At 51.0% G+C, this 22,475-nt stretch overlaps 1 protein-coding gene across 3 annotated transcripts in view; it reads right to left on the bottom strand.

The window, feature by feature from the left end:
- DMAP1 (DNA methyltransferase 1 associated protein 1) overlaps positions 1-22,475 on the bottom strand; it is a 44,353-nt gene that overhangs the window by 5,079 nt on the left and 16,799 nt on the right. For all 3 annotated transcript variants that reach the window (XM_032765590.2, XM_032765591.2, XM_032765589.2), the window contains exons 4-9: positions 21,746-21,904; positions 20,209-20,376; positions 18,453-18,638; positions 15,599-15,670; positions 2,321-2,393; positions 37-320 (exon numbers count right to left, since the gene is read on the bottom strand). In XM_032765590.2, the coding sequence (XP_032621481.1) occupies positions 37-320; positions 2,321-2,393; positions 15,599-15,670; positions 18,453-18,638; positions 20,209-20,376; positions 21,746-21,904 (942 nt within the window). The remainder of the gene's footprint in view (positions 1-36; positions 321-2,320; positions 2,394-15,598; positions 15,671-18,452; positions 18,639-20,208; positions 20,377-21,745; positions 21,905-22,475) is intronic.

The following is a 22,475-nucleotide window of genomic DNA, read 5'->3' as shown; positions in this document are numbered from 1 at the left end:
GGAGCCCCCTCCAGACGCCCCCATCTGCCTACTCACCGAGTTCGGGGTCAGTGGTGCTCCAACCACATCAATGATCTGGTCCTTGGCGTCTCCCTTGCCCTCCTCCATGCTGAGCCCGGCCTGTCCGTCTGCGCGAGCCCCCTCCATGCCGACGGGGCCAAGGCTGCCCGCCTTGGCCAGCGCCTCATGCCGGTGCCGCAGCATCTGCAGCTCGTATTCGCAGTTGGCGAAGGCCTGCTTGAGCTCATAGAGCAGCACCAGGTCACTCCGCAGCTCGTTGAACATCTGCACGATCTCCTCCGTCGGCATGGGGCTGAGATCTGGGGAAGCAAAGGGAGCTCAGAGCTGGACACCCTGGCCCTGGGAGAGGGGAGACACCCCATATCCCACCCTCACGCCCACTGCAGGGGCCTCATTCCCAGCCAGTGGTTTCACAGCAGTTAACAGGGCCAGAGAGCTCTGAGGGCTCTGGCCCAGGGGTTAAAAGCGCCCTAGCCAGGTTGGGGCCCGGGAGCCTTTCGCTTCCGGGACGCTGGTTCAGATCCAACTCCAGGCAGGAGGACTTGGCCGTGGCTTCCACCTTGGACCTGGTCTCAGGCCAGTTCCCAGTGGACAGGTGTTGATAATACAAACCCCAGCTGGTCCCCTTGTCGGTGGAGGCCAAGGACTGACGTCCCCTCTTCCTCCAGGGCAGGACTGAGGCCATTGGCCTGGGGCTCACTCTGCTGCTGCCCATTATGGCCCTGTATTACAGCCATGTCTTATGGACGAGCCGAGCTCCCACGTCACCACCTCACGCCCAGAGCCCTGCTAGGAAGAGCTCACAACTTCAGAAGAGCAGTGCCTGACAGGCAGGAAAGGGAGAGAAAATCCACACACAGATCCCTCTCCATGCAGCACTGCCTGTGTGCGGGGCTCCTTCCCCTGCACCACGTTACCCTCGCGTGCGACCATGCTGGAGCACTCCTGCCTTAGAGGGGGAAGGCGGAGGTGCAGAACCTCTGCCAATGGCTGGTCACGATGGCTCCCAAGGCTGCCCCGAGAGCTCAGGTGGCGCTCCCGTTCCAGAGCCGGAGGCATGCTCCGTTCCAGCTTCACAGGCCCAGCAACAACAGGGCTCAGCCGCAATGGGGCCTTCGCTACAAGCCCTGAGAGACTGCATGCACCAGGCCCCTGGGCAGCAGCCAAGGACTGTCCTTGTCCCGCCAGCTGCAGGGGCAGGAGCATTCTCCTGCCCTCCCTCAGGAGGCTCCTTTGAAGTTATCTGAAGCCTGTGACCCTGACCCCACCCCAGCGTCCCTCATGTGCTCTCATTCCCTCCCTTCCCCAACCCCTGGCTTTCCCTTGGTTAGCATCTGCTCTTTTAAGCTGGAAAAACAACTGACACACCTTGATTCTGTGGGCAGGAAGGGGGGCTTTGCTGGTACCAGCCTGGCAGTGCTAGCGCGGCACGGGGGACCCTGTGACAAGGGCCTTTAGCACTGCCCATAGCCAGGGCTGTTTCTGAGGCACAACAACAGGCCACAGACAATGAAGCCTGAACACTAACAATGGTTAGGCCATATAGTTACTGGGGATGCTCAGTGACCTCTTCCAAAACCTCGGAAACTTTGCTTTTTTGGGGGAGGCTGGGGGTGGAACATTGCGTGCTGGGACCTGTCGTCACTCTGGATGCGACTGTGAATGGATTTCAGCAGCCGGGCACAGCACAGAACTCTGTGGGCTGCGCTCCGGCCACCCCTAGCGATGACTGCGCATTGTATGTGCTAAGTGAATGCGTCTCTCTGCTGTGAAGCCACCAGAGTTCAAGAGCGAGGGATGTGTGCTTACTCAGTGGCGGCATGCCGGAGAGTCACCCAGCAGGCCAGCTACAAAACGGAGCTGCACAGCTCCAGACACATTTTGGACTTGCCACCAGGAGCAGTAAATTGGGAGGAAAGGAAGCTTGAAAGCGAGCCCGGGCACCCCTGAACAATGCAGCACACCCCTGGCACACTGCGCAGGCACGGCTGAGATTGGCCTTCGCAGTGCTGGGCTGGGCTGCCACTCTTGATGGTTAAAAAAGCCCCAAAGAAGAGAGAGACAAAGGCCCTTTTGCACCAGTTTTCGTCTGGGAGGGGGGAAAAAACCCTGCGCATCTTGTTCTGGCTTTTGCCCTTTTTAAAAAAAAAAAAAAACACCATAACATATTATTTTAAAACCCATTCACATACTGTTATTTAAGAAACTGGCTGTATTACTAGGGGAAAAAATAGCCTATCTAGACGACAAAGGCTTGCGCTGTGTGTCTCTTTCTCTCTAGCATGCCCCCTTTACTCACCTACTCCAAGTTCCATCAGCATCTGCTCCAGGGCTTTAATCTTCTTCTGTCCTACCGAGCTTGGCAGTTTCATCTGGAACACAAAGGTAACAGAGCCACACAGCTCCGAGTTAGCCCTCACTCACAGCCATCTAGTTCAAAAGGCAAGAGAGCTTTGCTTTTTATAGTGCAGGGAAAAAAAGAAAGCAAGCGAGAGAAAGGAAAATCAAGTGGTAGAAGAGGGAGACGGGCTGAAAGTTTTCAGACTAGGTCTGAGGGCAGGTATTGAAAAGCCTGGTTGTGAGGGCTTTTATTTTCCCTTGTGTGTGTGTGCAAGACGCGCTGTTTTACAGCTTCCACATGTCACTGAATTAACAACAAAAGATCTTCTTGGCTTCAAACCCTCTCCCGCAGAGCCCAGCCCATCAAAGGGCTCATTTACACAGCAGCTAATGTGCAATGCTGCCCTACTTTATTCACTTTTGCCGCCTTGATTAGACTCATGCGCTAACAGACTCACTTCTCCTTGTCCCTGCTGAGCCCCAGACCTGTGGGATTCATTTACAGAGCGGGCTTTATAACAAAGGGAGAGACAGAGAGCACAGTTACTTGACTGGCGGAAGTGTGAACACACATTTACATTGGAGCTAAGGGGCTAGGGGAGTGCGAAATCCTCAGATGTGAGCTCTGAAAGGGAACCGGAACTGGCCGCAGGAGGGAGAACGCAGACACTTAGCAGAGTCTCGGCTGCAGTCCCTTTGGCCTCTCTCTGCCCACACCAGACATTTATCAGAGCACGAGCAGCCCAAACTCGCCGGGCAAGAACAGGATTCCAGCACCACACCCCCAGGGGCCAGCCAAGCTCTCAACCGGGGGAGTTTTGCTGAGAAGTCCATGGTGCCTCCCATCCCTTGTCAGTGCTAGGAGAGCAGCCAGGGTGGGCTCGGGCCCCACAACACAAGGCACGCTTCCCACCCAGACCCTGCGAGTTGTGCCCAGAAGGGACCAGCTCCATCTCCATGCTCTCCCCAAGGTTGTCAGCAAGCGAGGAATGATTCAGTGATGTGCCAGGAACCATGAAATAATCAGGGCGATCACCACACACACCAGCAGGGTAGCAGGACACTGGACCGGGGTTCACTTCCCGGCTGCACCACAGACTGGGAGCGACACCTAGAGAGTCACCCGTGCCCTGTCTTCCTTCCCTGTCTTAAGGGCCGACATCAGTCTGGAGCGTGGGGCTCACAGACAACACGATGATGCATCTTGTCACAGGGCCACAGGCAACTGGCTGAAACGGTCCTCAGGGCAAGTCCGGACCAACGCAGAGCACGCAAAGTTACATGTTAACTTTAAAAAGGGGAATGGCGCCCGGACGGGGACACTAGTTAAGGGAAATTAAAGAGAGGCATCATCAGGGTAAAAAGCCTGCAAGCAGCATGCAGACTCTGTAAAACCACCAGAGAGAGGCTCAGACTCAATTACACCCCAAATCAAGAGAGACAGTCAAGTGACAAAAGAACATCACCGTGGCTGAACAGCAGAGTCACGGGGGCCATTAGAGGCAAAAAGGCAGCTTTTAACATTTGGAAATCCAGTCCTAGTTAAACTAATAGGAAGGAACACAAACTCTGACTAGTAAAATAGAATCGGCCAGGCCAAGAAAGAATCTGAGAAGCAACTTGCTAAAGACACAGAATCTAACAGTAAAAAAAAAAATTAAGTACATGAGAAGCAGGAAACCTGCCCAACAGACAGCGAGGCCACTAGCCAACAAAGGTGCTAAAGGAGCCCTTGAGGAAGACACGGCCACTACAGAGAAGCTCCATGAATTCTCTGAATGGTCTTCGCTGCAGACGATGTGGGGGAGATTCCGACATCAGAGCTGTCCTCATTGGGTGACAAATCTAAAGTCACTAGGACCAGACGGTATCACGCAGAGGTCCGAAGGAACCCAAATATGAAACTGCAGAACCACTAACTCTGATACGTAACCAATGGCTTAAATTGGACGGTCCCAGATGACTGGAGTGTAGCTAACGTAATAATGCTGATTTTTAAAAAGGCCTCCAGAGGCGATTCTGGCAATTACAGGGCAGTAACCTTAACTTCAGCACCAGGCAAGCTGGTAGAAGCTATAGTAAAGAACAGAATGATCAGACACATGGATGAACATGATTTACTGGGGAGGAGTCAACATGGCTTCTGTAAAGGGAAGTCAGGCCTCACTAATCTTTTGGTCTCTTTCAGGAAGTCAACAAGGACATGGATAAGGGGGATCCAGTGGATATAATGTACTTGGGTTTTCAGAAAGCCTTTGATAAGGTTCCTCACCAAAGGCTCTTAAGAAAACTAAGTAGCCATGGGATAAGAGGGAAGGTCCTCTCAAGGATCAGTAACTGAGTGAAAGACAGGAAACAAAGGGCAGGAATAAATGGTCAGTTTTCAGAATGGAGAGGTAAATAGCAGGGTCCCCCAGGGGTCTGTACTAGGACCAGTGCTGTTCAATATATTCATCAATGATCTGAAAAAAGGAGTGAACAGGCAAGTAGCAAAATTTGCAGATGACACAAAACTATTCAAGATAATTAAGTCCAGAGCAGATTGTGAGGTTACAAAGGGATCTCACAAAACTGGGTGACTGGGCAACAAAATGGCTAGTAAAATTCAACATCGATAAGTGCAGAATGCATACTGGGAAAAAATAATCCCAAATATACAAATATGATCGGTTCTAAATTAGCTGTTCCCACCCAAGAAAGAAAATACGGGAGTCACCATCAATAGTTCTACACAAACTTCAGCTCAGTGAGCAGTGGTGGTCAAAAAGGTGAACAAAATGTTAGGAACTATCAAGAAAGGGATAGAACATAAGACAGAAAATATCACAGCACCACTAGATAAATCTCTGGTGCGCCCACACCTTGAATACTGTGTCCAGTTCTGGTTGCTGCACCTCAAAAAGGATACAGTGGAACTGGAAAAGGTGCAGAGAAGGGCAACAAAGATGATCCAGGGCATGGAACAGCTTCCATCTGAGGAGAGACTAAAAGGATTAAGGCTGTTTGGCTTAGAAAAGAGAGGACTAAGGAGGATATGATTGAGGTCTATAAAATCATGACTGGTGTGGAGAAAGTGAATAGAGATGTGCTTTTTATTCAGTGCGCTTCACACGGGCACAACAAGGAGGGACAGGGAGACCCGGCAGACTGCACAGCAGGACGGACGAGGCTGTAGAACAGAGGAAGTGGGGTTTATCCCATCACTTGGGAGCTTCAAAATGAGGTGGGACAACTGGTAAACCCCGCTCCCCTGCCCCGGGAGATGGGCTGGATGATCTAACAGATCATTGCTATCCCATCACCAAGGAATTGCAATTCTTTCCATCTGTTTTCTCTCTTGGCACAGAGTTCTGTAGCTACATATTTTCCACCTCACTGAAGCCCTGGGCACCAGGCCTCGCCTCACCTCTAAGGCCTGCACGGGGCCATCATCTCTCTAGCCAAGACAGGAGTCCTTTGCAAGCCTGCCACACTCGTGCCAGCTTCCTGTATTCCTGCCCCAGGCAGTGCCACAGGACAGCATGTCACCACACAGTGCAGTCCTGGCCTGGACTGTTGCTAGGGTCACACCATAAGGAGTCAGCTCTGCTGACTGTTCTGGGAACACCTTCGACTGTAACTATACATGCTCCTGGCCAGACGGTGCCTGGGAGCACTCGGCATCTTCTTACTGTCAAGCTCTTCAGTCAAAGCTATTGGGGGGCTACAGGGTGGGGGCAGGGATGGGCGCACCAATGGATCCAGACCTCACCGAGAGAGGCGCAGAATGGCAGCACAAGACGAGCAGGGCTGTTTGGGTTTGTTTAGGCTAAAAAACACATCAATTAAGCTTCCCTTTAATTCTGGGGGAGGATCTGGTCTGTGAACAGGAAGGCTTCATCGGCTTCTCAAAGCAAGAGTATATTTTAATTTTACCATCATTAAGAAAATGTTATGATTTATGTGGCTGCTGTCGGACTAATATCTTTAAAATTTAGCTGGCTAAGCCAATTCATCTTTAAGACTGATGAAGGTTGATTGCTCTCTATGCAAAATGTATTAAAACTAAATGAGGAGTCTATTACTCACAGGCCACTGATAATCTGTTAGGTAGGCTCCGTTAGCTAGGCTGTCTCGTAGCGGGGAAGGCATTGGTGCCCGGCGTGAAGGCGAGCGGGAACAAGCATGAACCAGCTCTGGTTTGGGCTTAACCAGCTGTCGGTTGTAAGCAGCCACTGCTTTGTAAGAGCTGCACCACCCAAAACAGCCTGGAAGGCCCAAGACAGACAGCAGCACTCCCACTGAGCGATACTGACCAGGAGACACGCCAAGGCTGAGGACTAAAGGACAGGGTCAGTCTGGCTCACGGCTGAGCCAGCGGCAACAGGTTCAAACCCCGCTCCAGGTCTTGGATTTCTGCATCTTGAACACGAATCTGCAGACACCACCGATCCCAGCATGTAGTGCTGCATCCTGGGCTGCTGGGCTCAAGGCAGAGCATTGCATGCTGGGACATGCGGCGTCTGAAGATCACCCCTCTGTTTTAGATGAGGGTGCTGAGAGCGATCAGTAGGCCTGGCCCTCGAGCTCCTGGTGGCCTGGGCTGAGCAAGGCTTGGGAACCGCCCCTGCAGAACATTGACGAGACGTATGTCCCTGCTCGAGTTTAAAGAGAGAATTCCCAAAGAGCAACGACAGCTTCCCAGAGGAGTGGCAGTCGCCCTTCTCATTCCCTCTCCAGAGGAAGCTGCTCTTGTTATTTACTATTTGTAAAGTCCCCCTACGACAACAGCCGGGAATAGACTGCTCTAGTCACAAAACGGATTAGCTGGGATTTTGGGGTTAATACATGTTGGATGCTTTCCTCCTCCGACAGCGTCTCCTAACACCTCTTTTTGCAAGACAGCCCGTGCTTATAATTACACCACCATCGCTTTTGATTTACGGACTGCAATTCTTTGTCCTTGCTATAAAACAACCTGTGCTAAGCGCATGAACTGGGTGTATCAAGAGAAAAATAAATAAAGGCCAACACACTAACGTGTCCCACAAAGCCACGCAGCTACAGTACCCACATCTCCCATGACAGAAACAAGGCACTTGCCCTGGGCCTCCAATGCTGGGCAGGCAATGCACCTGGCCCTGAGCTGCGGGAAGCACCCAGGTGCCTGTTTGCCGGCTCCCCACTGCAGGACGGCATGCTGGACAGTAAGTGGGTTATGCAACGAACAGAGAGAGGCAAGCTCACTTTCGTAGCCCACTTCCTTCCTGGAGCAGTCCCTGGAGTTGGTTGGGGGGAGGCCTGTCCAGACCTCAAAGCCGGGCACCTGAGAGCAACAGAGTTATCTGCACCTCCATTTAGGCCTGAGCCACACCTACATAGAAACTCACTGATTACTGCAAGACCTACTGCCGAAGAATGAATTCTGCCAATTAGTGATGAAACAAACAAAACGTGGTAACAAAGAGGCAAGGATACGGCCTGGCAAAACAGTCTTCATTTGGTTTTTGTGCGTCGTTTAGTTTTCCTGATTTATGATAATATGTCAGAGCAGACCAGTAAACTTCCTCGAGTATCGCTTGGAAGAGTAATGAACTCTTAGTAACACGAGACCTCACCACAGTGTGCCCAGGGATTACTTCGTTGCTGGGAAGCGGTTACAGACGGCCGGCTGCTGGGGGTCTGCACACAGAATTAACAGCTTTACGGATTAACAAGGAAGGACTCAGCGAGGTCCCGCTGCAGGATGATTATATCATATTGGATGCTCTGCCATGGCCTGCTATAAACTTAGGACTTTCGTTATGAACCTGCCATTTCCAGAAGCTCAGAACGTTCTCAAAAAATTGACTTCTGGGGCTGAAATTTCCATGCTTGGTCTCTCACTAAAATGGTTTGGGTTGGTTTTGTAAAGTTTGAGTAGCATTTATTAAGTCATTTCACACAAGTTGTTCCCTGTTTTAATTCAATTTTAGGACACACTTTTCCTCATGCTGAGTTTTGCCATTATAAACCCTCAGCATTGCTAGCCCTGAGGACTGTGCCCTTCCACCATTTTGCAAAGTAAGCTACAAGCATTTAAAGATTCAGTTGTGTGCATACACGCTCGTAATGCTGACAGACACCGGGCCCTCATTAGCACTGCAGCTAGCCTCCACAAAGAAGGTTTTCAATGCAGAAAACTTTCTCCGTAGCCAGCTTTCCGTGTGAGAATGAGTTCTGTGCTGAAGTCTGTCTACTCCTGCAGAGCCTGGAGGTTTGCAGGAGGAGGGAGCCCAAAGCTGCGCAGGAGTAATGCTCTTTTGTTCTGGGTGGCAAAGGAGGAGGCGTAAGGGCAACCTCTCCCCTGGCGTGCAGGAGCAGGTAGCTCCCTCTCTCCTACAGCTTGAAAGAACCACAGGAGGAGCCTAGCAGATCTGGAATTTTAAACAACAGGGAAATTAAAATACAAAAATGTACAATTATGGGAGTGAGCATTTAAACTCAAGAAGGGAGGAAATGAAGACTGAATGTACAATCTGACCTCGGGCTCCTTGTGTGCATACATTATAAGGTTTTAATTACACAATCACATTCTATTTCTCAAATAAAATGACACTCTTTTCCCCCGTACAGCCTCAGATCCACCGTGCAGAATCCTGTCGTTCTGCACAGTGATGTGTGTGAGCCAGAATAACAGAGTTCAGGAAGGTCATTTAAATGAGGAGACAACAGCAAAACATACTTGCATGTCATCTGTACTTTCTGTTGGCACATCGGATGGTTTACAATTAAATTACAGTATGAACTCTCAGTAGCTACGCATTAGTATCGGTGATGCTCAATACAATACCACCTGGGGTACATACTATTCTATATACTAATGTTCTTAGAAACAAACTTGGGAATGCTGATTTACGGAAAGGATTATTTTACAGCTCACTTGGCTTGAAGGTAAATCTATTGCTAACTTTCAAATCAGCAGTGAAAAAGTATAACTTCTGTACACAACAAATTCTTCTAGAAATGAAAGAAGGGGCTTTACTAGTGAGATTTCCTTTAGGAGATTGTAAAATCTTTCTCAAGGGGGAGAGAGAGACTCGGAACCAAGGAAAGAGGAAGTTAGCTAAGCTTCCAAATAAGAGAAATAAAAGAATATCCTTTGAGATGGATGACACTGCATTGCCCTGATCCATGGGCTGAGTAACTACAATCAATTAGAAAACAGCACTAGTGTAACTATCTGCAAAGGAAATGTTTTGTTTCAACGTACAATACTTCTGGTGCCTACATTATTAACATAAAGAATACTTAATAAATAACTCATCACGTACCCCAAAATGGAGAAGAGACGTATACTGTGTATTCTCACTGTAAGAATAAAAATATATAGTACAAGATGCTACAGACTTGTACCGAAGGTTGAAACAAAGCAATCGTTATCTGAGAAATAACGTGATCATGACGCAAAAGACTATCACAATGAATGTGCACAACAGGGTTACGGCTGCACACTCAGCCTTAACTTGGCAATTCTTGACTTCAACACAGGCACTGCCAGCCTGGATCAGGCCAGTGATCCATTAGTCTCTGACACGGGTTGGCACCTGATGCTTCAGAGGCAGGCACAACAAATCTTGCAGTAGGATGTTATTCTGCCTAACCATGTCAGGGCCAGACCTTGCCAGTTCTAGACTGCCTGACCCTGAAGCAGGAATGTATACATCAATTCCATGCTATTTTAATCCTTGCTGTTGTAATTGTGTGATCTCATTATCCACATAACATTCAACCCTTTTCGTATTTCCTTTTAGCACTTTGAAACTGGCTGCCTTTCAATTTCATTGGCTGTCCCTCCCACTCTTGCATTTGGAGCAAAGATGAACAGAAGCACTTGACCTACCTTCTCAAGCTCATCCCTTTATCACCTCTTCAAGAAAAAAAATCCTCCCAAACTTTCCACTCCTTATTGTTACATTTGGGTACGTTTTCTAGACATACAGATATTAAGAATGCCTGCGCAAACCCACACATCCCTTACTAGTCATGCTATAGATAAATATTACGCCTGGGGGAAATCTGCGTCACTGCATGGACAGAATTCATGTCCCCCGCAGATTTCCTTGCTTCCCCGCAGGAAAATGACTCTGACACAGAAGCAAAGGGAACCTACAAGTGCAGTTACAAACCACTCCCTAGCTGTGCAGGTACATAGTTTGAGGAACCCAGAGCAGCTGACAGAGAGCTAAATCACTGCAGGGCTGGGGAAACCCCAGCCAGGGGCTCCTACACTGAGCCAGGATCAGCTGCTAGTCCTGGCTGGGCTGGAGGCAGGGAGGACAGGACTTCCTCTTCCCCTGCAAGGTGTGGCTGGAGCTGTGTCAGACTCACCCCCTGTGGGGGGAGGGATGACTATGCGGGGAGCTGCTCCCCCATCCACCCAACTCCCATGCATTTGGACCTCCCATACACAGACACCCCCGCCAAGCATCACTCCATACAGCTAGAACCCACCTAGCCCTCCATTCCCAAACCCCACAGAACCACAACCTCTGCATCTGGAGCCCCTCCTGCACCCAGACCCCTGCCTCCGGACCTGCACCCAGACCACCCCCACTGAGCTCTCTGCACTCAAACCCCCACCCTGACGAGCTCCATCCCCCTGCACCCTGCTGAACCCCCCCACACCCAGACCCCTGTGCTGAGCCACAACCACTTTCACCTGGAAGCCCCTGCAGAGTCCCGTAGCCTCTGTACATGGAAACCCGCCGCATCAAACCTCTGTGCATCCAGATCCCCTCCACACCTTGACCCCCCACTGAGCTGCCTGCAGTCAGATTGTCACACGCAAAATCCTCTCACCCTGCACCTGGATCCCCCCCGCACTGAGCCCCTCTACACTTGGATCTTGCCTGATTGAACCTACCTGCCCCACACGTGTGCTGTGTTAGGATTGGGTGCAGCCTCACCACTGAGTCTGCGTCCCAGGGGGTGTGGGGAGGCTGCAGGGTGATCTCCCACCTTTGTACAGCCAGTGGTCTGTGCTCCGCACTGCCATGCTGGAGGCTCTGCATTTATTTATTGACAAATAAAACTTGCAGAATTTTAAAATATTACGCACAGAATTGTTGATTTTTCGGTGCAGAATGCCCTCAGGAGTAATATAATACACCCACTGGCAATTCCACAGGCATGAATTTGGATCAACCTACATAACTTGCTCAGGCCCTCAGCACTCACAGATAATGTGAAAACCACAAATTCAAACCAACAACCCATCATAGCACCAGACCCAGGCTGCATTTTTCACCTCTGAAGAGTAACGTCTCATACCCAAGTCTACTGTGGTGTGCAGCCAGGATTTGCACCCAGAGATTTCCCTACAGGAGAGGTTCCAGGAGAAGTGACAGGAACATTTCAGCTATCTAATCCATAGGAAGTTTCAGGCTTGGAAACATATGCTTTCCTGCCTGATACGGATGTGCTGATTACCATCAGCTTATCTTACCAAGATGCCTTGGAGTGCAATCAATACTAAACAAATAAATTATTAATTGCTTCAAGTAATTAAATTTATCAAATCCAAATAAATATAACTGATATTTTATGTCACTGCTTTGCAAGCCCAGGCTCTGAAGGGATGATATTGATCAAGGGAGAGGAGACAGATGTTTCACATGTTAGCAGCTGATGAGGTCTGGGTTTGCATTAATGTCAGGCAAGGAGCAGAGTCAGGACCCTCTGATGGAGAGTAGACAGGCAACGTGCTTGGCCATTTAATTGTGGGTCAGATCAAATATGAAGAATAAACATTTTAAAAGACACGCACACAAACCCCCTCCCCCGCCCTGATCCTTCACAGGAAACCTCATTCATCTTGGAGCTGTGGCAAACTCTGCCCCAAAGAAAAAAACCAACCACAGTAAATTGTAACTCATTAATCAGTGCTAAAAAATGCTCAGCTGGCTAGTAAATATTTAAAAGCCAGCGAGGGCGAATATTTGAATCAATGGGAACTAAAGCTGTGTTCAAAGTTTTCCTTCCTCTATTTCTTTTTTAATTGGCCTGACCGGCAATTTGTCTACAAGATTCTAGTTAGCGGGTAGCAAGTCAGCTTGCTGGCTGGAAGCCTCACTTGGCGGGAAGTGCCCGGTTGTGAACTAAACGAGCAAGCTCGAGTGTCCCTCGGTGCATTCTGCGGATCTGAGCACTCAGAGAACTCCTTTTCAGCCCAGGGTTTGGCTTTGTCCCCAAAGGAGACGACACTTAATTCTTTCTCTTCCAGCCATCTGGCCCCCCACACACACACTCAACAAGAGAAGAACAGCACCAACTCAGTCCCCCAGCACACAGGACAGGGCTGCACGCTCCCACCCTTCCTCCTTTCCCGTGGCCAAGTGCTCTGTTATCGCGGGGGCCCGCTGCCGCATGAAAATAGCAACCCACCGCTCCCAGACAAAACTGTTCTGGGGAGTTAAGGCTGAGAGAGTAGATAAACCATTTAGAGTAAAACCCATTACAGAAATGTAATTATCCCCAAACCAAGCACAACAAACCCAGGAAATTCAGAGTTAGAGGTTAAGCTTGAAAGCAATCCAAACCCCTACGTTACGACACCCAAACCACCTTAACTCTGCCCTGCAGCGACACCATGTAATAACCATATGATCAGGGTTAAAACTCGTTAGTGCTTTGGGGCCGGAAAAGAGTCCAAGGATTTTTAAAGCATGTTCTATTTTTTCTTCTTTTCTCTCATAGCGTTGCATACCCCACCCCCCATTTCCTTCCCTCCTGTCTCCCCACTTCTCTCTGCACACACACCCCACCCATGCCTCGTTTCCTCTGCAGCCTAAAATCCCCTTCCAAGGAACTCACAACAAATCGCCCTCTTTCAAAATGTCCACCCGCTCCAGCTGTTCTCAATGGGACTGATGCTACAGGCTGCCCTCAGTTAGGACACCCTCCTGGAGATGTCAGGAAGCAGCAAGGAACTCTGAGAGGAGCAGGTGACAGGAGGCCATCCCTGCCCATGGCCTCTGTCCCACTGAGAACAATAGGGGCTTGCAGCCATTGTGAATGAAGGCAGCTTGTGGGATTCCCTGACGATTATTCCTCAGCCTCTGCAGAAGGAGAAACGACCAGCTACGAAGAATAATGGCAATAAGTGACCACTGATCCTAAAACAAACGTCTTTATGTGCAAGCAATGCACAAGATTTCCATGTGCTTCAACTAGATGGGAAGTTTGAAAAGTCTATGTCATTCTATTACTACGACCACTAAAGACAAATCAAATCCAACACTGGAGACTAACGTTCTTCAAGGGCCAGGTTAACAATCATTTTAAGTAACTAAACAATTAGTTTCAATAAACAGATGAATTCTAAGCATTCTATTTGAGGAGGATCAGGGCATTTTTCATACAAAACAAAGAAGTTGAATCCCTGCACTGAGTGAAAAATTCAACTTAGCCTCAACTGTGGAGTAGCAACTAGTGCCTAATAAAACATAACATAAAAGATACATCTGACTGCAAACAACAATCCCGAGGTGTAATATAGCTCTTCTTACAGAATCGTGTAGGAGCAGACAGGCTGACCAAGCAAGAGGCTCAGCAGCAAATTACTTACACCCAGCCATGACAGTAAATACTGGAGTTTTGAGTGCTTTGTACAAACGCCACCCCTTGCACCAGAGCGGTTGCTTCCCTTTGTCATTTTCGTGCTGTGGGATGGGTCCGGGGCCTGGCTGAGAGTGGTGTACAGAGCAGATCAGCAGAATGTGCAATTCTGTGTTCATTCTGCTTGGCACTGCTACAGCGCCGTATAGGTTCAAAAGCACCACAAGCACTTCAGCTCGTGAATCCTCAGCCCTCCCAAGGAAGGGGGGAGTCTCTTAGGCCCATTTTACATATAGGAAAACTCAACCAAAGAGGTTCAAGTGAGTGGGCGAAGGCAGCAAAAGGAGCTGGAATCAGGACTCAGAAATTCCCAACTCCCACGTCCGCCCGTTCCTCTAGACTGCGCTCCACAGCCAGAGCCCACAGCACTCCCATCCAGCTATGTGGTCAGAAGGAAGCTGCTGGCTCTGCCAGATGGTTCTGTCACCAACATGTTGTTGCTCAGCTTTGCTTCCAGTTAAAAAAAAAAAAAAAATCCGGCCACCCCTTATTAGTTTCAAAATCCAGCTCAATCTCTGTAAATGGCTCTATTTATCTTAGTGCCGGAGAACGCATCTGCCGTGTCTCCATGAATCTTCACACGTGTATCGCTGCTCCAGAGCCCACGTACCAGAGACTGTGCCCATCCGACCGCATTGCAAAGCTGAGGGCAGTGGCAGGTCCTCAAAAAATGGGACTGCCACAGCTTGCACTCCTCAGTAGCCTGCCTGAGCAAGGCCACAGCTAACACACACACACAGATCGAGGGCCCAGCCGGCATGATTCCCCAGAGATTGCTCTCTGCCTCCCACTGCATTTTGTGCAGGGGCTGAACATCTCCTCACATCAATGGAGCATCCCCTGAAGCAGACCAGAAAATTTACCAGGCTACACAAAATATCTGCCTGCCCACCATCACCATGACAACAATAAAGTAACTAAGGGTGCTTTTTACTTGCCTGTACAAAAAGATGTTCTTTTCCCAGCAAAGGGGATTTTGTAAGGCTGATATCGAGGTCCCTGAGAACAGACAGTCACACAGGTGGGTTACCTACATCAATACTCCCTCGCCTCTTGCTAGGAGACAGATGTCGACTCTTGCACACAAAACAACGTCAGGGTTTACTACTTGTTCACCCTGCGGGGAAAACAGGCACCTAGGGCTTTTCAAACCAATATTTAGTGAAATTAAAAAAATGTACCTGTGATGGACCAATGTGTGCAAGTCACAATGGGAGAATCTGCCCTTAAAGGCACCTTACAACAATCCATTAACATCTACACTCTAGGAGGCGTATTACATCTGGCTGCAGGCTCTGCTTGGGCCAGGCAGCTCCCCTCAGCTTTGCTGGGTGGGTCTGACTGCTCAGGTGATGACTACCAGTCATAGGTGTTCGCATACAAGAGAGCATTTGACTTTATAATACAAGGCAGAGCTGGCCTAGCGCTCCAGCACAGCTAGCGGTCCTGGCTACAGCCCACACTGCTGCTGGAGACCAGACTCTGCTTACTTTAGAGACAGGATCTTGATTTTCCACAGCTGTAAAAGCAGAACGGACAGGAGTAGAGACAAGGAGAAAGATATGAACAGCGGCCTCAAAGGGCCAGGGCAACAGCCTACCCTCTGGCTCCGCAGTGTGACACCTGCAGATTTGAAGTCGGGAAACTTGATGCCAGCAGTCTCCGGAACAGCCTGAAAGAGATTGAGACAGGATGTGTTGATGGAGGAAACGCACAGGGTGACACAGAGGCTATCTGAAGGGGAAACACCAGTTCCTGACACACAGCCACCTGCCAGAGCTAAGGGAAAGGAAAATTCCAAGCAAACCCCATAGAAACCACTGAGGAAAATACTCAGCTCCAAGACATCTTTGGAAAAAACAAGGCCACCTTTGGGCAATGCTTTCCACTGAATCAGCCAGCCACCACAGGAGAGTGTGAACCCCAATCAACGCAAGTCCAATGGGTGAATGTGGCCACATTACCCTGGTCTAATTTAAGGCCCAACTCAGCAGCTGAAGGCACTCAGCACTCACAGGATCTGGCCTTTCCACTGCGAACCCTATGGGGCAAGAGCCAGGCAGTCTATGATTTGTACAGCTCCGAGCAGCTTCATGTGGCTCTCTCTATAACATGGACTGTTCTCCTTGATTGAGGCCTGCATTTTACCACATATTCAGTCATTCATTCACAGCTCTCCCTTTCCCTCCTCACGCTCTGACCACGGCGTGCCTCCCTGTAGTGCTTGGAAGCTGCTCAATGGCAAGCAGGACACCTGATTCAGCAGAAGAGGTTTGGTTGGGGGTGTTTTTTAAAGTGCAACCCTGCAGAATGCTGTGTGACTGATCAGAGCATTGGGTGAACAGCCTTTTTAAATGACAGCTACACCAACCTGAAGATACTAGCGGGAATAAAATACCTGCAAGAACTTTTCACGTTGGGCTTTCACCCTTTCTGCCCAGGAAACAAGCTCTGGAGCTATATTCTACTTCCCTTCAATTCCCCCTGGAGTTTCAGCTGGAGAAATCTCTCCTCTCTCCCCTGAAAGTCACCAGGGTATTGAGTCATTTCCACAGACAGCAGCTACATTTCTATGCTGGAGGCAACTGCATTTCACTAGCAGGTGCATGGTCCCCAGACATACAATCTGCTAGGCCCTCTGGAGCGAACAAGTGTGACACAACCCTAAGGGACCCACTAAGGCTTGATGGGAGATATACCTGTAGGATATGATCTGGTAGTTTCTGTGCTTTTCCTGTCAACTGTCTCTCTCCGCGGCTCCCCCAAAGGAAAAGCCATCTCGAAGTCCTGGCTGCTCTGGCCACACAATCAGTCATGCTGCTGTCTAATGTCATTTCTCAGAGGCTCTCCGGTTTGCTGTTCCTATTGTTCCCGGAGTGAAACTACAAGAACAGCGACTCAACTCCCCTGGTTTCCTGCTAATAGTCACCACCCGAGTCAGAACTCTGCCATGTGCTGTACAAAGCATCTCACCTCTTGCCCCTGCCTGGCCAGCCCAGACAATGGGCAGCCCAAACAGTAGCACTCACAGCTAGCCCTGAGCAGGGAATATTTGACCCAATAACTGGGTGACACAGGGCAAATAATCAGTCCCTAAAGGCCCCAGGCACTGTCATCTCTAAATACAGGGGTGGCCAAACAAACCCATAAAGTTCTACCAGCCACTTTAATCTCTGGTAGGTGCAGCCTACAGCATGGGTTCTGGTAGGAGCACAGTGGGTGGGGGATCTGTAGTCTCCAGAACACATTCAAGACAATGTGCCCTGCTCCATTTCACACAGCGTGGCCCTCAACCAGGCCACCTGGGGCAGCAGGGAGAAAACCAGGGCTCTTGCTCAGCCGAGTCAGCTCTGACTGCGCTGAATGCATAAGCAATTAAAGGGGTTCTCCTGCCTCGCACGCCTGTACAAGCTGTAAACGCTTCAACCTCAATTGACTCTTTGGTAAATGATTTTCCTTTGTTGGAATGATGCTGATGCAGCTCTTAATTCAAATTCTTAGTTAAAATGCAATTTTTGTTAACATTTCCCTGCTAGAGTTGGTAATTGACTCCTAATGGACTCTGTCATGGTTGAAATGACGCTCATGTAACAACAGAAACCGCCTCTCTGCCTGCCCTGCCGCACATACCTGGGGACGTACATTGCAGCCAGACGCCAGCCCACAGCCGCCACTCAGGGGGACGCAGACCAAACCAGCTGGGAGCTTTAAACACCAGCCCTGTTCTGCTCCCACCACTTCTGGGTTCTCTCCCCTAGAACGCAGGATGCTCAGACAGTGGGCGGCTGTGCTCTGCCAGCCAAAGGAAGCTCACACCACAGTGCCCTGGCTTTTTGGGTCACTTTATTCATGGCCCAGAGACCTCTTTTTGAAGGTGCCTGGTGAGTAGCTGGGCAAGCACCATGAAGCAACAACAGCCAGCACCCCCACTTCTCTTCCCTCCACCCACTCTGCTTCAGTTAGATGAGAACACTCCTGGTTGCGGACAGCGGCGCAACGTGCCCGCTGCTCAAAATGCAGTGGAGCACCAATTCCCAGCAATCAGGTGGCTCGGCTAGCTGGCACCATCAGTTCAGTGCAATTTCATAGTTCAAATAACTCCTAGCATTTCACAACCATGAAACTGAGTCAGCGTCAGGGCACCTCCTGGGAGGAGAGTAAGGAGCATCACCCCCATCTTACCTGGGGAAACCGAGGCACAAAGAGGGGAAGCCAACTGCCCAAAGCCACAGAGCAGGTCAATGGCAGAGCTGGATTGAAACCCACAAATCTGGGTTCCCTCGTTTCTAGGCCACACTGCTACTGAAAATATACCCATCTTTCGGTCCAGACAGCAGCTTCCCCCTGCCCCAGCTGAAGCCCAGCACCTGGCACTGGCAGGACGGGACCGGTCCTGGGAGAAGAACTCAGGGAATAAATGTTACCCAGGGACAGCAAAGACAAGAAATGTTTACAGGCTTCTCTGTCTCTTTCTTCTGGGGCAGCTTCTTCTTGGGAGCCTTGCGCTCTGCTCGCCTCTGCTCAGTGGTGGTGTCGGCAGCGGTGATGAGTTTCTGCAGGTCTTGGGTTCTCTTCTCTCTCTCTTTCTTCCTGGCTTCAATTTTCCGCAGCTCTTGGATCAGATATTCCTCTTCTGCCACCTGCCGGCCAAGCAAGGAAAGGCAGTTAGAGCAGCCCAGGCAGCAAAGCAAGGCAAGGGGGCCACCTACTGACAACAGCTCTGCTCCCACGCCAGCCCTGCTTTGCCCAGTGGCCCCGCACCTGGCCCTGCACCCAGGTTGTAGCTTCCTTGCCTCACCCAGCCCAGGGACCCAACACTGCAATTCCAGCAGGCATTCAGAGCCCAGTGGGTGGCTGCCAGATCCCAGCCTGGGCCCAAGTTACTCCCCGAACAAACCTGAGCCCTTGGTTTTTCCTTGAAGAAGAGAACTCAGTGACACACGTTCCATAGGGCTCCCTGGCCAAACATGGGGACAAAAGTACTGCGGGGGAAATACCTTGCATCACCCTAATGACTCCTGCTACCTGCACTGATGGGTGACAGATCCAAACCCCGTGGGCCAAGGGAGACTAGCAGCACAGCAGGACTGGGATAAACCGAGGGGCAGGAAGTGGGGTGATTAACTGGAGGGGACTGCTCTCTCTCACCAGCTCCCTGCGAACACAGAAGAGCCGGCCTGGCTGCTCCTGACCTGGGAGCATTGGGACCGTCTGCAGCTAGCTACCATTAATTAGCCAAAGAGGAAGATCGGAGCCACATGTGCAACATTACCGTCCCCAGTGTACCCCAGCAGGACCGGCCCTCCGACCAAAGAACCCAGGATTCAGCACTCCTGCCTGCTGCCGTCACAGCTAGGTACTGCCCAGAAGTCTGAGCAGCTGGGGGGAAGCCCGGCACACGCGCCCCTTGGAGAGAGTTCAGAGTCTGCCAGGGATCTCACTACGTTTCAGCCCTTAGACCCAGCCATGACCTGTGCTAAAGGCTGGAACCCCGCGCTGGGGTTAGAGCAGCCACTCAGTTGGTGAGCCCCAAAGAAGCTGCTGCTAGAGATCACAACCTTGCTTCTCTTCCTGCCCCCCAACCTTCTGCCAAATCATGGTCGCACTGTGCTCGGCCAGTCTGGGGCAGCCACCCGTTACTTGTCAGACAGACAAACTGTAAGCCCTGGAGGGCAGGAGCCACATCTTTGTGCTGTGTTTGTGCTGCACCTAGCACAACAGGACCCTGAGGCATGCTTGGGGCCCACACGTGCTACAGTAATACAGGTAAGTGCTAATCCTACAGAGCTGCGCTGGGGAAGTACGATTGTGTGATGCAGCAGGGAGTGGGGTAGATTGACCTGGAATTGTCTGCATGGGGGATGGGAGAGCAGTGGGTGACTTTAGGTGAGGGATGGTACCTGAGCCTGTAACCTGAGGCAGGAAGGGGGGTGGGGCAAATCGACACCTTTGCCTAGGAAACTGGGGTCTAAGATCCTTGCCCCCCCAGAGGGACCTGGCTGAGGGCTCCTGGTTGTACCTACAAACCCTGCTTGGGACTGTGTTCCTGTCGTCTAATAAACCTGTGTTACTGGCCAGCTGAGAGTCCCAGTGAATCGCAGGAAGTGGGGGGTGCAGGGCCCTGACTCCCCCACACTCCGTGACAGAATGACTGTGGAGACAGTCTGGGAAAGGGAGGCCCGGCTGCCTTCCACACTCCCACTGAGTTACCTGCTCTGGAGTCCTGTTGTACAGCCTCTCCAGCTGCTCCTTCCTACGTCTCTCGTGGCCGGCATCAAAGACGGGGATTTTCAGGTCGGTGCCCGGAGCAGCGCGGACGTTGGCCAGCTTGGCGCAGATGTGGTAGTACCGTTCCTTCAGGTCCTCCACTGACCTTTTCTGTGGAATACCCCCCAAAATGGACAACGTTACCAGAGGGCCTTTGGGGGAAGGAGACCATGCCTCCAGAAGCAAGGCTAGGGAGAAGGAATGGCAGAGAGTGGAGAGGCCTGTCCCTCCTGACTGGCCCAGTTTCTGGGAAGGTCTGTGCAGGTTCCCACCTGCTGCTCTAAGCACCCTTCACTATGTGCCTGCCACTGCTACTGTCTCAGGGTTACAGAAAAGGACTGGAAGTGAAGAGACCTGGGTTCCAGCCTTGACAGTCACTGACTCATGGTGTGACTGGGAGAGCGCCCGTACCATGCCTCAGTTTCCCTATCTCTAACACGAGATGAGGATACTGTCCCTCCTTTATAACGTGCTTTCAGATCCTCCAGGCCCTACGTCGCCAGTGTTATCCCTGTCACGCTGCTGTTTCTCGCTCCTGCCGGCAGAGCCTGGACATGCAGGAGGGACCCAAAGCTTCCTCCTGGCGGCCCACAAGAGAACTCTGTTCTCAGACAATGCGGGCTGGTGTCTGAGCTCCTAGGCGCAGGCCTGGATTTCACACGGAGCACGTGACAAATGCCCTGGGACCCCGTGACAAAGAACACTAGTGATTCACTCTCTGGGCGCTGCATTGTACCGAATGAGGTCTGAACAGAACATGCCACGGGGTGCAAGATCCACCAGTTCCCCTGGGTTCCACTGCCTGGCTGGAACCGGGGCAAGGAGAGCCCAAGCTGCCTCAACCGCCCTTTTGTGCTTTGGCATAAAGCTAATACTCTGTCCTGCTACTGTGCCCTTCAGCAGAGCATCCCCCAGGCCGTCACAAGCTTCAGAACCAGGCAGTGACTCCGTTTCCCCCAGAACGCTCCCCTACCCCATAGGGAAACGGGCTGGGCTAGCAGTCAGTGGAGAGGGCTAAGAGTTAGGGCACCTGGGTTCTATTATCAGCTCGGTGACTTGCTCCTTCTTCACAGGTCTGACAAAGACTCGGGCAAGTCAGCGGCAATCGCCGGAGAAGAACCCAGGATGCTGGTCATTCACGGAACACTACATGATCTTCCTGCTCAGAGGTGAGACTCGAACCCAGGAGCCCTGACCTCCAGGCCTCTGCACATCCCACTAGCTCAGCCTGCCTCTCTTTCAGTGCCTGGTGAGTTGTTTTCCTGGCAGGGACAATTTTCTCAAGGGATTCTGACTTCCCAATAAAATGCAACAGGGAACTGATATGAGTTGTGGCGGATTTAATTATAAACAAAACGAGCAGTAATACCCTGTGCTGGAAATTCAAAATTCCTCCCTGCCAATAATTCATTCTTTTCCCCTAATTAAGTTGATACAAAGGGTAATTTGTTCCTTCTGGCTGCACGTTCCCGGCGCTCACCTTGAACTGCTGGTGGTCGTAGCGGTCATGGATCACCACGAAGCGCAGGTCGAACCTGCGGGAGAGGTCGAAGAGGTGATCCGTCTCCGCCTTGGTCCAGGCGTCGTCATGCAGGTACAGCTGATACTCCTGCTCCGAGTATACAGGAACCTGCACTGTCTGCACAGAGAGCGAGAAGGGAAGTGGCTCACTCATCGGGCTGCCCCCACAGTGGCTGGGGCATCTCTCGAACTGCCCTACAGGCGGCAGAGACGGAGCAAACCAAAACCAACAGGCACAGACAGGCAAGGGGGTCATAAGTCTTTGCCCAACTGGTCCCTTTACCCACCCAACTGCACCTCCTGTGAACACTCATGTGCCACATGCCCCGAGCCAGCCACTGCCACAATGGAGCTATGGGGCCAAGTGGAAGGGGTCACGTGGGGTCCTCCGTCCCCGGCCTGCCAGGATTTATTCGGTAATTAGCCCCGTGCATTTCCAATGTGCCCACTGCAACGGTATCCAAGAATCAAGAGGTCCAGAAGACCTGGCCAGGCCTTCCTGCATGGTCTCCCTTCCACCAGCCCCCAGCCAAGGGGAGGTGTACAACCAAGAGAGACCTCTCTGAGATACATTATGTTCTGGGGATCGTTCTCCTCTCAGGCAAAGCAGCTGCTCTCCAAGAGGGAACGACATGGCCAGGCAGTGGTCACCGAGCCCTAGCCTGGAAGCCCTGACTCAGGACAGGCTG

Source organism: Chelonoidis abingdonii, unplaced genomic scaffold (genome assembly GCF_003597395.2).
Source record: "Chelonoidis abingdonii isolate Lonesome George unplaced genomic scaffold, CheloAbing_2.0 scaffold0002, whole genome shotgun sequence".
NCBI lineage: Eukaryota > Metazoa > Chordata > Testudines > Testudinidae > Chelonoidis > Chelonoidis abingdonii.
Note: the sequence above shows the minus strand (reverse complement) of the source record. Positions and strands in the feature narration are given on the sequence as shown.